This window comes from Thalassophryne amazonica, chromosome 13, assembly GCF_902500255.1.
Source record: "Thalassophryne amazonica chromosome 13, fThaAma1.1, whole genome shotgun sequence".
Classification (NCBI taxonomy): domain Eukaryota; kingdom Metazoa; phylum Chordata; class Actinopteri; order Batrachoidiformes; family Batrachoididae; genus Thalassophryne; species Thalassophryne amazonica.
The window spans coordinates 82,577,820-82,594,769 of NC_047115.1; the positions used below are offsets into that span (position 1 = coordinate 82,577,820).

The window sequence follows — 16,950 nt, forward strand, 5'->3', positions numbered from 1 at the left end:
GCAAATCAGGAAAAAATCAACTACTATGATAATCCAAAATTGTTTAAATTTATCAAGAATTTTCACTTTTTCCAGCTTCTCAAATGTGCTAGTTTGGCTGTTTTTCAGATTTTTTAAAGGTACTTAAAAAATATCATTTGACAGATGGTTGTATCAAAAAACTAAATAAAATTAAAAGCATTTCAGATGTTTTAAATATGTTTTAAGCTCTTTTACACCACATGGCATCTTACTGTCAAATCTAATAATATAGTAATATATAGTAAAAATATATTTAGACTGTGAACAAGTATGACATGATTTTGAACTCTCAAAAACAGTGACTGTTATGTTTAAATTAATTTTTGATGTTTTATCCACAAACCAATGCATTGATTAATCTGAAAAAAAAAAAAATCATTATTTAATGAAAAAAAAATTCTGACACTGAAATATATAAGAGACTAGGCATTAATTGTTTCTAAATAAATATGTTGACGCTAGTGTTGTGAGATTTTTTTTTTTTGGTTCCACAGTAAGACAGTGGTTAGACAGTGACAGGGGGCGCTGTGCAAACAGCAGCTTGTGTTTGTGAATATGCACACAACGATGCATCAAAATACTACAGACACAAACATGCATGAAGCACGGAGGTAAACGCTTTGTTTTTTTCTGTTTGGCAAACCAAAACCTCACACCGTGAAGTCATCAACAGCTCGCTCAGTGCCACTTCATTAATGAGCGAGTGAGACGGTGAACACGCCAACACAAACATTAGTCTCCTTCAGGAGACCTCAACATTGTGCTTCCACCTTCCTCAGAGGAGTTTATCCGACATAATGGATGAATTTAAAATGCATCATTTTGCTTGCACTGAAACGTGTCCGGAGCGTGTAAAGACAAACGGCATTCTTCACCCGTGCTGGTTTTTAACCTTATGACCATCTTCCTGCATTTCCCACCGCAGATGCTCAACATATTCAGGATGTGCGATCCAAACGCGAGCAAGCGGGGACTTTAGCATGTGCTTCGTGACTCTGTGTGGCGTTCTGTCCGGTCCAAGATCCCTGTGTAATAGGATTCCTCAAAGCTGTAGATGGATGGCAAATCTAGGCGGTTTCATCTACTAAAAGAGGGCATAAATCACCAGCGGAGGAAGCAGGGACGAGACAGGGGTTATCACCAGTCTGCCTCCCTCATGAGAGCTTTGCATTAAAGCATTAGTGAAATTAATTCATCTTTCATAAGAGGTTTGAGCAGTATCTGTGATCTATGATAACAACCAATTTCTCACTACGGAGGGTCGGAGGAGGAGGGAGACAGAAAAAAAAAAAATACTCTGAGACCCTGATAGACTACACAAATCTGCTCTTTTTAAATGGGCTAACATTATCTGGAGTGCTGCTCTCTGGAGCATCATCCCAGATTCATATCCCGGCCGGGAAAGAGGCATAAATCACCAGACAAAACTTTTCTCATCTGGACCCCCGCCTCCTTTCACTGCCCTCATCCCTTTCGCGTTCTGCCGTGCTCGTGTTGTTTGGTGCTTTTCTTTGCTTGTCCTGCTTAATGCAGAACAATGCTTCAGTGTAATCGTTTTAAATGGCTTTTCGCCTCAATCAGTGTAATTGGTTTAAGATCATCTCTGGAATGGGAAAGTGGGAAACCTGTGACAAGTGCAGGCGAGTGCGTACAGGCATATTTGTGTGTATCTGTAAGGTGGCTGTGTGTGTGTGTGTGTGTGTGTGTGTGGGGGGGGGGGGGTGTTCTCGATGTGTGTGAAAGAGACGGAAATTGGGGGGAAGTGTGTGAAAGGGCCGTATCCATCTGTTTTGCATATATTTGCGAAGGCGGTCGTTGGAGCATAGTTGACAGATGAGTGGGGAGTGCGGGGATGACACACGGGCGGTCGTGCTCTTTATTACTATATCAGCACAGCGATGCTCAGCGCTCGGCGTCCCTCTGATGGCATACCAGAGCAGAAAACTGAACACACCGGCGAGCGAGGAGAATCGCTCAGTGGGACACGGCGGCCACATCCAGGGTTTTCATCATCTGAATTCTTTGACTAATTTGTCTTCAAATCGGCCATGTGTCACACGGATTTCCTTGAAGCGGGAAAGAAAAAAAAAGATACAGAAAGAAGAAAAGATGCCATTATGGCATATGTTGTAAGGAGAAAAAAAAATCTACAAAAAGTGGGAAATAAAAAGGTAATTTTGTAACTTATTCCCTCTACCACAGAAGTAATGTTTTCAGACATTTCTGGCTCTTTGTCACTGGGATTTCTCTTCCTCCCCATATGGTCTGACAGTTTGGAATATATTTAATGTTAATTTGGTTGAAAGGGCAGTTGAATGTTGGTGGAGGAATAAGTTCTACAGAGTGCCCCTGTAATTATCAGAGGTAATCAGATACAGATCAGTTATGGCTGTAAATAAACATGGATAGTCTGACAAGTCTTGAAAAGAAAAAAAAACTAGTCAAAATGTCTCTTTCACCCCCTACTGGTCAACAGCAGCAACTCATCCATGTGCATGTCGAATTCATTTATTTTGTAGTAAACATGTATATACAGTGCTGCAAAAGTTGTAATCACCCTCTGATATGAAAACAACACACACACACACACACACACACACACACACACACACACACACACACACACACACACACACACACACACACACACACACACACACACACACACACACACACACACACACACACACACACACACACAGGCTCCAGCTAACCATAAGCAGGTGTAGAAAATGAAGGAATGAATAAGGAATCAAATCGATTATCAGAACCACATGTTCAAAGTTAAACTTAAAAAAAAAATTAATAAAACTTTCTCAGTGTACTACCAGATACAATACATGGCAACACAAACAGGTGGAGATGATCAGTCAATAATAAAATAATTTTGAAAACTTTATTAACTACAACTAGATGTTGTTAAATTAAGCAGACAGTCTGTCAGTACTTTGGCACAGAGTTCACCTACAGAGAATCAGTGAGGCTCACGCTTCCATTTTTATTATTTATTACGGTGAAGAGATAAGTTTTGTTGTGCAGCTTTTCTGTATGTTTGCTTGTTTAGCAGAGAAATACATTTTATTTTGTTGTGATATTATATACGACACTGAAGTAAACATGCGTTTGTTCTTTCACTGAATTGCATGACTGTGTTTTTCTATGTGTTTGCGTACGCGGTTTCTAATTTTCTCTGTGATATCTGTGAGGTTTAACAGCATCAGCACTTTTCTTCACCCACCTCGGGAAAGTAGTCCTGTGGGAACTTCTCCTTCTCCAGCATGGATATGCTTTCTAGTGTGTCTGAGCAGATTTCTTTCCCGATCACCTTCTTGAATTTCTTGGCTGATCAGGAGATGGAAGACAGAGATGGACACATAAGCAAAAGAAGGACTTACAAACACGTAAAGTTAATATTTACAGAGACCTCGTGTGAATCAGTATCTCCTCATGTCATGAGCGTCACTGAGACACTGTGGCCTTTGTCAGACAACTGCTCCACCTGCTGGTCAAAATGAAAAATACCTGTATTCGGCTGGGGTGATCATGGTGTTACCCTTAAAGTAAGGCAGCATCAACTGAATTCTGACAGTATTTTTAGCAAAGACACAGTGATGTGGTGCAGTATAGTAATACTTTCAAGCTGAACTGAGTTTTGCTGACAAACTTTAGAAAGTCAACTCCAACAAAGACAATTTATAGAAGTCTGGAACCTTCATGGGGTCATGTTCCTGTCAGCTCTTGACCCTGCCCCTGCCTTCACCCTGTCCTTCACTGCGGTAACTGTGGATAATTCTGACGTGGGTCTAATAGGAAGTGAGGCGCCTCCACATATATCCTTTCTTTAATTAGCACAGCCGCCGGACTCCAGCCCTTCTGACACAGCAGGCTGATGAGACCGCCGTAACTGTCCAATAACCTGCTGCACACCATTACCGCACACTCGGAATCTTATGCATTAAATCCTATATTAATAAGCATTACCTGCTCCCTTTATATTATCCTCAAAGCCAATCTTAGCTCCATGGTTTTGATAGAAGTGAGACTAGCTTGCTAATGGGTGTGCATGCATGGGTGGATAACGGAGGCACAAAGGAAAAGATTTAATTTCAGCAGTGTGGTGCAAATGTACAAGTAGATGTGTGATGTTTGAGTGTGTCTCACCTTTGAAGTCAAACTGATGGATGTTTTTCAAAGAATCGTGGATAAAGAAGAAACTTCCAAGAGCCTGCAAGAGAAAAACTGAATGTGAAATTGGCCATTTTACTTAGACTGTGGTGGTTTTAAAAGTTTAGCTTTCTCAAAGATGTTCTTGACAGCTTTTAAAGATATTATACTGCACATTCCGTGAAAGCAAGATGGCAGTTGTAGCTAGAAATGAGATTCAACCCTCATTTACTGTACAGCTGAGTGTCCAAGTGCCCCTGTACAAGGCAAGAAACCCCAAAAACTGCACAACATTGAAGTGCAATGCACTACATACGTATCTCCCAGCATCAACGGTGGATAACAAAGTCCATGATACCTAAAAGCATAGTTTATTATACAACTTCACAGAGGAAAAATTAAACTGTGCACCAGTTTAATATTGAATAATATGAAACATTTTGCAAAATTTGCAACATTTGAAATTTGTCTTTTGGTTGCCCCCAGTTGTTCAGGGTTGCCACAGTGGATCCAGTACAGACACACACAGCATCTAATCTACCAAAGTGGTCTCCTGACTACTTAGGACTGACTCTGTGTCACTTTTGAGAACTGTCAGGATCAGATGTAAACTTGCAACATTTGAAGAGGTGGAATTGATTTACTGATTCTCACATTGAATCACAATTCAAGAATGCCACCATTCCATTATTTTTATTTATTATTTATTTTTGATTTGCATATCAAGTCACACATATGCAGAGTCAGGATGGAGGTATTTCTGTTTGCAAAAAATGATCTGCTGGAGAACTGGTGTCTGTTACAGTGCCCATAATGTGAGCTAGGACCATGCAGTCCGACTCCAGGAAAAAACTAGCAATAAGCAGTAGCCAGTATTGCAACTTCTTTTCACAAACCAGAAAAATAGGGATTTAATCAGCCAATTAAGGTATGTAGCCTTTGGATGTTATGTATTTATGGGGAAAGTTGCGGTGCCAAAGGTGCGCACAATGTACGGAGACGTGTGAAAGAAACAAAAACTGTTGACAGCTGCAGCTGACTGTAGTACTTTGAGCACCAGCTCCGTATTTCGTCAATACCCAATGGTGTTATCAATAGTTATGATATGTTTTAGTACAGGTCGGGTCAGGTCTGGGAGCATGAGCTGATACTGCATGTAACTGCATCTATCTATGACAGAACTGCATTGGGTCCTGCATGGCAACCACATGGCAAGCACACAACCAGTTCATCTCACCTCCCAAAACTATCCATCTATCTGCTACAGCCAAGCAAAATGGTGACATCCCCTTGGCCTTTTTGTTGCCCTCAACAGACACCTGTGGTTGGATCATGCCAAGTGTATTGTACCACCTCATGATGCAAATAGAAGAACAGATCACTACAACATCATTCCAGTGGTATACGAGAATCCCCTGAAGAGCCTAATACCAAAGACATCCAGTCACAACCACACAGTAAGACAGGAACACCAGGATCCTCAAGACTTGGACCTCCATCGACTGCAAAGCTATATGCAACACCAAACATCTCTGTCCATTGACCTCATGAATCCAAAAACTCTTCCCAGGTGTCTCTCAGTCTCAAAGGCCAAAGTCCCAGAGAGATGAAGTGAATGTCTCTACAAGTTTGATATTCTGACTGCATACAGATACAATTCTGATGCCAGAAAGTCACTGAAATTCATAGTGTTGATTCAGAACAATCACAAACCCAAACACTCCAATTCCTTACTCATACTCTCACGTGCTGCATTCAGGGCATCCATTGACTCCTCAAAGATCATAGAATTGTCCACAAAGTCAAGGTCAGCAAACATTTCCTCACCAACAAAAGCAGCTGCTTTCTGCAACCCGACTCAACACCCGTTCCACGCCAGCACTGAAGAGTGAAGGAACTAGAACATAACTCTGATGGGGCAAAATTAATATATAAACAAGCTCTATGAAATCCCACATTACAATCAAAATGTTTGGTTATATGTCCCGTCCTAGTGTTTCATGCCTTCAAAGTTTCCAGGAATGCTGCTCAAAACCTTTCACAACATTTAGTGAGCAAAGGATGGACCTGAGAAATCTTGACTGATGTACTAGACTGAGAATAAAGCAGAACTCAGCTTCACTTCTTATTTGATGTATAACTCCGCGCATTGACCGCGTTGCTGCGCAGGTGACAATATGGTGCTGGATTAGAATGGGAATAACCCCCTTGTGTCTGATGATTTGCAGACGTTAGTGCTGGATTACGGTCACAAATATCCGTTTTACCGGCTCTGTTAACGCGTCGCATGTAAAAGTCCTACAACTCAATATGCGACCGTAAATTCCAGCATTAACGCCCGCAAATCATCAGACACAAGGGGGTTGTTCCCTAATTAATCTGTCCGCCACATTTGCTTCCAGTCTTCTGGAGCAGATATATAATCATTTTGTTACAGATTTGTGAACATCAAGTTCAATTAACATTTTGCTTTATGCCTTGCACAAATTTACAAAGACTGTATCTGAAAAACATATGGCATCAGACTAATGCAGAAGACTATGACTGCAGGCTGTGTCCCAAGTAGTAGTGGTTACAGGTATGAGACATTATTTGCAGTGGCACTTCAAGACTGAGTGGTTACAAGAGAATCCAATAGGGCCATGTTTTGATTAACAATGTACTGTATTACAGTACTGTTACTTTAAGAGATGATTAAAGAAAAATCAAACAATGTAAATTCTGTATCTTTTTGGGAAACTTCACAATTTAGAATTTTGGCAGAAATTGGGTTTGAAATACATAGAGAAAGGTAGAATGATAAATACAATACAGAAAATAACAGCATGGCGGTGCTAGGACAGCAGTAGTATGCCTGTCCCAGTACTGAGACAGCAGTAGTACTGCAGTACATAGTTCACACTTTGTTAATACTACTGGGTTCTGCCATAGTCACTACCAACTGGGATGACTCTTGTACTTGCAGTCATATCCAGTAAAGAAATCCTACTTAAAAAACAGCACTAAGTTGGTTTTCTGTAAATGTAATGAGCTCCATTTGGGAAAGGGGTCTTTGTTTCTCAAGCTCACAGGTTCAAGTTACTCCTAGATTTTTAATATGAAACCACAGCAGAAAGTTTTGTGCAGTAATGACAGCATCTTCTAACCTTCTTTTCATTGTGTCATTTGACTTCAGCAGAAAACAAGCCCTTGACATTTGTGTTTGAACAGCTTTGCAGTTATTTTCATTATCTCACTAGTGAATAATACGCTTTTCAAATTTGTTTAAGATCATATGTAGCTTCATTTTTCCATATAAGCACATATTTGTGTTATTTTCCAATAACAAAAACAAATCCGATTTGAACATTAACTCAATTTATTCATACAGGACCAGATCACAACAAATACCATGAGCTCGGACATACAGTTGTGCTCAGACGTTAACATACCCTGGCAGAATTTTATTTTTTTTGGCCATTTTTTTCAGAGAATATGAATGATTACACAAAACTTTTTTCACTCATGGTTAGTAGTTGGATGAAAACATTTATTGTCAAACAACTATGTTTACTCTTTTTAAATCATAATGACAAAAGAAACTATACAAATGACCCTGATCAAAAGTTTACATACCCTTGTTCTTAATACTGTGTATTACCCCTTTATCTGTCTATTCCATGTGGATTTACCATAGAGTGCCACAAAGTTGTATTTCTTCATAATTGATGTAAATAAAGTCCAAGACATATTCAGAGAGCTTCGTCCACAACTACCACAAAAGACTCCAAGCTGTCATTGATGTTAAAGGGGGAAAAACACGGTATTAAGAACAGGGATTTGATCAGGGTCATTTGGGTAGTTTCTGTTGTCATTATGATTTAAAAAGCGTAAACACTGTTGTGTGGGCCGCCAGAAGAGGAGGTACTGCTGGCCCACCACCAGTGGGCGCCCTGCCTGAAGTGCAGGCTTCAGGCATGAGAGGGCGCTGCCGCCACGGACACAGCCGGGGGTGACAGCTGTCACTCATTATCTCTTGACAGCTGTCACCCATCTACTCAACATCATCTCACTCCATAAAGACCAGACGTCATCTCCACCTCGTTGCCGAGATATCGTACTTCGTTGGAGGTAATATCCTCAGCCATTTGTCTTGCAACATATCTGTATATTGTGAGTGTTTGCAGGAGTACCGGTCCCTTTTTCTGTGGAGGCTGAGTGAGTGCAGGACGGCACTCATTTCCCCTGAGGAATCACTGCGGTACTCTGCAACATATTGAGTGAGAGGTGGAGGTGGCATTCCCACCGTTGTTGTTACGGGGTGTACACACACCCACACTTGACTGTCTTTGTTCTCGCCAGCAGTACCAGATCCGACAGTCGGGGACGGTGATCACCTGGGAATTCGGGACTTGGCGGCTCCAGTATTCACCAGGTTCGGTGGCGGCGGAAATCGTGTGGTTCCGGACATCTCAGGACAGACGTCTTCTATCCTCGAGCCTGCCCACACGTCACCTTTGTGGATTGACTGTAATCATATTCTGAGATTGTCTGTATGTTCGTTGTGCACCTTCACAAAATTAAATTGTTAATTTTTGGCTCATCTATTGACCGTTCATTTGCGCCCCCTGTTGTGGGTCCGTGTCACTACACTTTCACAACAGGATATCTCGGCCAGCGTCATGGACTCCGAGGGGCGTCACCCGGCTGTTGAACGACCAATGGGAGAGCGGGGAGCGCAGGCGTCTGCAGGAGGCGTGATTAGTGAGCTGCAGCACATTCTCACCGCCTTTACGGCTCGGTTGGATCAAATGACCGAGCAAAACATCCTCCTGAACCGCAGGGTGGAGGCTCTCTCCGCGCAGGTGGCGGCGAGCGCTCAGGGCGCTGCTGCAGCTCCTCCTCCTGCCGACCCTGTGCAGGATATGAACATTCCAGTGGTGGTTCAACAACCCCTCCCACCATCCCCTGAAGCATACATAAGCCCTCCTGAGCCGTACGGAGGTTGTGCGGAGACGTGCGCGGACTTTCTCATGCAGTGTTCGCTCGTCTTCGCACAACGTCCCGTCATGTACGCGTCAGATGCTAGTAAATAGCTTATGTGATTGCTCTGCTTCGGGGTAAGGCACGCGCCTGGGCTACGGCGCTCTGGGAACAGAACTCACGGTTGTTATCAGCATACACTGGGTTTGTGGGGGAGTTCAGAACAGTGTTTGATCACCCTAACAGAGGAGAGACCGCTTCAACAATGCTGCTGTCAATGCGACAGGGGTGCCGGTGCGCAGCCGAATATGCAGTCGACTTCCGCATCGCGGCTGCGAGGTCCGGCTGGAATAACGTTGCGCTCCGCGCCGCCTTCATAAACGGACTGTCATTGGTCCTGAAGGAGCATCTGGTAGCTAAGGAGGAACCGCGGGATTTAGATGGGCTTATCGATCTCGTTATACGGTTAGACAATCGGTTGGAGGAAGGCGAGGCGAAGGACGTGGCCGGATACGCGCCGCCCCTCCCTTCCGGGTTCGAAAAGGGGCCGCCCTCCCCACGCTCCACAGCCGCAGCGCTCCGTGGGGCAACAGCTCCCCCTGCTGACGTTGTTAGGGAAACGCACAGGGCCAAATGAGGAGGCTGGTCCGCGGGGAGTGTTTTCTCTGCAGCTCAAAGGAGCACACACAGAAAAACTGCCCCAAACGGCCACAACAACAACACGCCCCCGAAGAGACTGGGCTAAGGGGGGGTCAAAACATTCACGTGGGACACACACAGATTGCCACACGACTCCCAGTTACAATCCTGACCGGGGATTTAACCCTTCAAGCCCCAGCACTGGTGGACACGGGGTCAGAAGGGAATTTGCTAGACAGCAGATGGGCAAGGGAGGTAGGGCTCCCTCTGGTGGCGCTTCCTTCGCCATTGCAGGTGCGGGCACTAGATGGCACCCTCCTCCCTTTCATCCCCACACAAGACACAACCAGTAACTCTGGTGGTGTCTGGAAACCATCGGGAGGAGATTGAGTTTTTTGTAACTCCTTCTACCTCCCGAGTGCTTTTGGGCTTCCCATGGATGTTGAAGCACAATCCCCGGATTGATTTGGCCCGTCTGGGGTGGTGGTTCAGTGGAGCGAAACCTGCCATCGGGTGTGTTTAGGATCCTCGGTTCCTCCCGGTTACAGGCTAAGGAGGAGGCAAAGTCCCTCCCAATCTGACGCAGTGCCGGTTGAGTACCACGATCTTGCTGACGTCTTCAGCAAGGATCTGGCACTCATCCTTCCCCCGCACCGTCCGTACGATTGTGCCATTGATTTGGTTCCAGGCGCTGAGTTCCCGTCCAGCAGGCTGTACAACCTCTCACGACCTGAGCGCGAATCAATGGAGACCTACATCCGGGACTCATTAGCTGCCGGGCTGATCCGGAACTCCACCTCCCCGATGGGGGCAGGTTTCTTTTGTGGGCAAGAAAGATGGCGGACTCCGTCCATGCATTGATTACAGGGGGCTGAATGAATTACGGTTCGCAACCGATACCCGTTGCCATTGTTGGATTCCGTGGTCACCCCCCTGCATGGAGCCAAAATCTTTACTAAGCTGGATCTTAGAAATGCGTATCACCTGGTTCGGATCCGGAAGGGAGACGAATGGAAGACGGCATTTAACACCCCGTTAGGTCACTTTGAGTACCTGGTCATGCCGTTCGGCCTCACCAACGCCTCCCGCGACGTTCCCAAGCCTTGGTTAACGACGTCTTGCGGGACTTCCTGCACCAATTCGGTCTTCGTATATCTGGACGATATTCTCATCTTTTCTCCGGATCCTGAGACCCATGTCCAGCATGTACGTCAGGTCCTGCAGCGGTTGTTAGAGAACCGACTGTTTGTGAAGGGCGAGAAGTGCGAGTTTCACCACACGTCTTTGTCCTTTCTGGGGTTTATCATCTCCTCTAACTCCGTCGCCCCTGATCCGGCCAAGGTTGCGGCGGTGAGAGATTGGCCCCAACCAACAAGCCGTAGGAAGCTGCAACAGTTCCTCGGCTTCGCTAATTTCTATAGGAGGTTCATTAAGGGCTACAGTCAGGTAGTTAGCCCCCTGACAGCCCTGACCTCTCCAAAAGTCCCCTTCACCTGGTCGGATCGGTGCGAAGCCGCGTTCAAGGAGTGTGAAACGACGGTTCTCTACTGCTCCAGTTTTGGTGCAGCCCGACCCTAGCCGCCAGTTCGTGGTTGAAGTGGACGCCTCTGACTCAGGGATAGGAGCCGTGCTATCCAGAGCGGAGAGACCGATAAGGTTCTTCACCCATGTGCCTACTTTTCACGCAGGTTGACCCCGGCTGAACGGAACTATGACGTCGGCAATCGAGAACTCCTTGCGGTGAAAGAGGCTCTTGAGGAGTGGAGACACCTGTTGGAGGGAGCGTCTGTGCCATTCACGGTTTTCACTGACCATCGAAACCTGGAGTATATCAGGACCGGCAAGCGGCTGAACCCCAGGCAAGCCCGCTGGTCACTGTTCTTCGGGCGTTTTGACTTCCGGATCACCTATCGCCCCGGGACCAAGAACCAGAGGTCGGATGCCTTGTCCCGGGTACACGAAGAGGAGGTCAAAACTGCACTGTCGGATCCACCGGAGCCCATCCTGCCTGAGTCCACTATCGTGGCCACCCTCACCTGGGACGTGGAGAAGATCGTCCGGGAGGCCCTGGCACGGAGCCCGGACCCAGGAACAGGTCCGAAGAACCGCTTGTACGTCCCACCAGAGGCCAGAGCTGCAGTCTTGGACTTCTGTCACGGTTCCAAGCTCTCCTGTCATCCAGGGGTGCGAAGGACCGTGGCAGTTGTCCGGCAGCGCTTCTGGTGGGCGTCTATGGAGGCCGATGTCCGGGAATACATCCAGGCCTGCACCACCTGTGCCAGGGGCAAGGTAGACCATAAAAGGTCCCAAGGACTTCTCCAGCCGTTACCTGTGCCTCATCGCCCCTGGTCCCACATCGGCCTGGATTTCGTCACGGGCCTCCCGCCGTTCCAGGGCAACACCACCATCTTCACGATAGTGGACCGATTCTCCAAGGTGGCCCACTTCGTGGCCCTCCCGAAGCTCCCAACAGCCCAGTAGACAGCAGACCTCCTGGTCCACCACGTCGTCCGTCTGCATGGGATACCCACCGACATCGTCTCGGATCGTGGTCCCCAGTTCTCCTCACACGTCTAGAGGAGCTTCTGCCGGGAACTGGGGGCTACTGTGAGCCTCTCGTCCGGGTATCATCCGCAGACCAATGGACAGGCAGAACGGGCCAATCAGGAATTGGAGCAAGCTCTGCGCTGTGTAACGTCCGCACACCCGACGGCCTGGAGTAAACATCTGGCCTGGATCGAGTATGCGCATAACAGCCAGGTGTCCTCTGCCACCGGCCTCTCCCCATTTGAGGTGTGTTTGGGGTATCAGCCCCCGTTGTTTCCCATGGTGGAGGGAGAGGTTGGTGTGCCCTCGGTCCAGGCCCACCTACGGAAGTGCCGTCGGGTGTGGCGCTCCGCCCGTTCTGCCTTGTTGAAGGCCCGGACGAGGGCGAAGACCCATGCAGAACCGCCGGCAATCCCCGGCCCCTGCTTACCAGCCCGGGCAGGAGGTGTGGCTTTCCACGAAGGACCCGAAGAAACGCTCCTGGGTGAAGAGGAGCTTCATCCTGGATCCGGCCCTCCTGGCCGACTTCTACCACTGTCACCCGAACAAGCCTGGTCGGGCGCCAGGAGGCGCACGTTGAGGGGGGGGGGTCCTGTTGTGTGGGCCGCCAGAAGAGGAGGTACTGCTGGCCCACCACCAGTGGGCGCCCTGCCTGAAGTGCGGGCTTCAGGCACGAGAGGGCGCTGCCGCCGCGGACACAGCCGGGGGTGACAGCTGTCACTCATTATCTCTTGACAGCTGTCACCCATCTACTCAACATCATCTCACTCCATAAAGACCAGACGTCATCTCCACCTCGTTGCCGAGATATCGTACTTCGTTGGAGGTAATATCCTCAGCCATTTGTCTTGCAACATATCTGTATATTGTGAGTGTTTGCAGGAGTACCGGTCCCTTTTTCTGTGGAGGCTGAGTGAGTGCAGGATGGCACTCATTTCCCCTGAGGAATCACTGCGGTACTCTGCAACATATTGAGTGAGAGGTGGAGGTGGCATTCCCACCGTTGTTGTTACGGGGTGTACACACACCCACACTTGACTGTCTTTGTTCTCGCCAGCAGTACCAGATCCGACAGTCGGGGACGGTGATCACCTGGGAATTCGGGACTTGGCGGCTCCAGTATTCACCAGGTTCGGTGGCGGCGGAAATCGTGTGGTTCCGGCTCTTCTCAGGACAGACGTCTTCTATCCTCGAGCCTGCCCACACGTCACCTTTGTGGATTGACTGTAATCATATTCTGAGATTGTCTGTATGTTCGTTGTGCACCTTCACAACATTAAATTGTTAATTTTTGGCTCATCTATTGACCGTTCATTTGCGCCCCCTGTTGTGGGTCCGTGTCACTACACTTTCACAACAAACACAGTTGTTTGACAATAAATGGCTTCACCCAACCAATAACCATGAGTGAAAAATAATTTTTTTGTGTTATCATTCAAAATTCTGCCAGAGTTGGTAAACTTTTGAGCACAACTGTACTAATGAAATAAAAACACAGAATTGGCAAAACACACTGGTGGTGTGTGTATATCCTGTGAATACCAGCATCCCAACATCACTTTCTTCAGCCATTAGTGTGCTCATAAAACCACAATCAGTACATTTTAAATGTGCATTTTTGAAGCGCCTGCATATACATATACGATGCTGCATCACTATTGACCTTTGACACCTCCACACGAATTGCATCTGTTTTTCGATCAGTTTGTCCTGTCAGGGAGTAGTGGATAGCTCAATGCACAGTGATGAACACCTCCCTGCTGACTCGATTCATCAAAATTGTTAGCATAGTGTCCAAAAGACCAACACAGAGGATCGCTGTGATCTCTGGGGGCTTGTTCTGCAGAAACATCCTACACAAATTAATACCTGCAGCGTCTGCTATCCCATCACTGATCTGTTCACCCCATTCTTCACCAGCCTCTCTTTGCCCTCCTCTCTTTTGCTTGTCAAATGTCATGCTCCTATTAAATGCTTACCGTTTCAGCTCTTTAGTTCTCATGTCATCCTTCTATAGATTACAATCCCCCTCTTGAACCCCTGAGTTAGCCTCCCCTCCTTTCCCGGCTCTGCACACACTGGAAGCCAGCATTTGTATTCACCCCATACAGGTTCAACTGCATGTAATGTTTTTTGTCATCCGTCATATGCAACTGCTTGGCTAACACGATTATGTCTAATCAAATCCCTGCTCGCCTCCGTGGCACAGTGTCCAGAGAGAATTTGGCTCTCTAACTCACTCCTTCTCTCTGTGTACTGTCTGTGACATTTGCACAAAGCTCACTGAGAGATGTGCTGCAGCTGTGGACGAAAACAGACATGACTGACAGGGTTATAACTTCATTTCTAATCAAAATGATACAGTTGTAATGATTCAAGGTTGAATAGAGATGAGGTAGGACGTGCCAATGAAGGGATCTATTAAAAAGACTCACCAGTCAGCCAGGGCCCATCGAGTTCTGATGAATCCCTTTCTGGACCACTTGCACTGCAGAACAGAGAGACTCCATTTAGCATGAAAGGTGCACAACGTGTCATTATGAAGGCTCCCTCAGTTATCAAAAGGTAAATGAAAGCTGTAATGTCAAATCATTTACAATATCACGATAAGAAGGAAAAATTTCCCTTTCTTAAATATATTAATAAAAAGTATCATTTTCATCAAAATATGAAAAATATGCTTTATATTTACAAGCCCTGGCAAGCATCTCACCAGCTCCCTCAGACTTTATTTTGAGTAATGCTTCAAGGGAGCATGCTCCCCCCCCGTAAATGTCACTTACAGTAGTGTTCAGAATAATACAACCCCTGGCAAAAATTATGGACTCGCCGGCCTCGGAGGATGTTCATTCAGTTGTTTAATTTTGTAGTAAAAAAAAAGCAGATCACAGACATGACACAAAACTAAAGTCATTTCAAATGGCAGCTTTCTGGCTTTAAGAAACACTATAAGAAATCAAGAAAAAAATTGTGGCAGTCAGTAACGGTTACTTTTTTAGACCAAGCAGAGGGAAAAAAAAATGGACTCACTCAATTCTGAGGAATAAATTATGGAATCACCCTGTAAATTTTCATCCCCAAAACTAACACCTGCATCAAATCAGATCTGCTCGTTAGTCTGCATCTAAAAAGGAGTGATCACACCTTGGAGAGCTGTTGCACTAAGTGGACTGAAATGAATCATTGCTCCAACACGAGAGATGTCAATTGAAACAAAGGAGAGGATTATCAAACTCTTAAAAGAGGGTAAATCATCACGCAATTTTGCAAAAGATGTTGGTTGTTCACAGTCAGCTGTGTCTAAACTCTGGACCAAATACAAACAACATGAGAAGGTTGTTAAAGGCAAACATACTGGTAGACCAAGGAAGACATCAAAGCGTCAAGACAGAAAACTTAAAGCAATATGTGTCAAAAATCGGAAATGCACAACAAAACAAATGAGGAACAAATGGGAGGAAACTGGAGTCAACGTCTGTGACCGAACTGTAAGAAACCGCCTAAAGGAAATGGGATTTACATATGGAAAAGCTAAACGAAAGCCATCATTAACACCTAAACAGAAAAAACAAGGTTACAATGGGCTAAGGAAAAGCAATCGTGGACTGTGGATGACTGGATGAAAGTCATATTCAGTGATGAATCTGGAATCTGCATTGGGCAAGGTGATGATGCTGGAACTTTTGTTTGGTGCCGTTCCAATGAGTTTTATAAAGATGACTGCCTGAACAGAACATGTAAATTTCCACAGTCATTGATGATATGGGGCTGCATGTCAGGTAAAGGCACTGGGGAGATGGCTGTCATTACATCATCAATAAATGCACAAGTTTACGTTGACATTTGGACACTTTTCTTATCCCATCAATTGAAGGATGTTTGGGGATGATGAAATCATTTTTCAAGATGATAATGTATCTTGCCATAGAGCAAAAACTGTGAAAACATTCCTTTGAAAAAGACAAATAGGGTCAATGTCATGGCCTGCAAACAGATCTTAATAGATCTTAATCCAATTGAAAATCTTTGGTGGAAGTTGAAGAAAATGGTCCATGACAAGGCTCCAACCTGCAAAGCTGATCTGGCAACAGCAATCAGAGAAAGTTGGAGCCAGACTGATGAAGAGTACTGTTTGTCACTCATTAAGTCCATGCCTCAGAGACTGCAAGCTGTTATAAAGCCAGAGGTGGTGCAACAAAATACTAGTAATGTGTTGGAGCATTCTTTTGTTTTTCATGATTCCATAATTTTTTCCTCAGAATTGAGTGATTCCATATTTTTTTTCCTCTGCTTGGTCTAAAAAAGTAACTGTTACTGACTGCCACAATTTTTTTTTCCTGATTTCTTATAGTGTTTCTTAAAGCCAGAAAGTTGCCATTTGAAATGACTTTAGTTTTGTGACATGTCTGTGATCTGCTTTTTTTCTACAAAATTAAACAACTGAATGAACATCCTATGAGGCCGGTGATTCCATAATTTTTGCCAGGGTTGTTATAATAATTGAGGCCTGTTCCTCCAACTGCACTTTTCTGAGCAGTCACATCACACAGGTCCCAAATAAAACAAAAGCACCCACTTTACTTTTTGCCTCGATGTTACCATGATATGTACTGTTTT

General features: G+C 45.5%; 1 protein-coding gene across 2 annotated transcripts in view; it reads right to left on the minus strand.

Moving 5' to 3' along the window:
- LOC117523759 (inositol polyphosphate-5-phosphatase A-like) overlaps nt 1-16,950 on the minus strand; it is a 640,661-nt gene that overhangs the window by 255,532 nt on the left and 368,179 nt on the right. The window contains exons 1-2 of one of the 2 annotated variants that reach the window (XM_034185372.1): nt 4,183-4,256; nt 3,260-3,363 (exon numbers count right to left, since the gene is read on the minus strand). In XM_034185372.1, coding sequence (XP_034041263.1) covers nt 3,260-3,301 — 42 coding nt within the window. In that variant the 5' untranslated portion in view covers nt 3,302-3,363; nt 4,183-4,256. Of the gene's footprint in view, nt 1-3,259; nt 3,364-4,182; nt 4,257-14,768; nt 14,822-16,950 lie in introns of those variants that run through there. The other variant, XM_034185374.1, reaches the window with a different exon arrangement.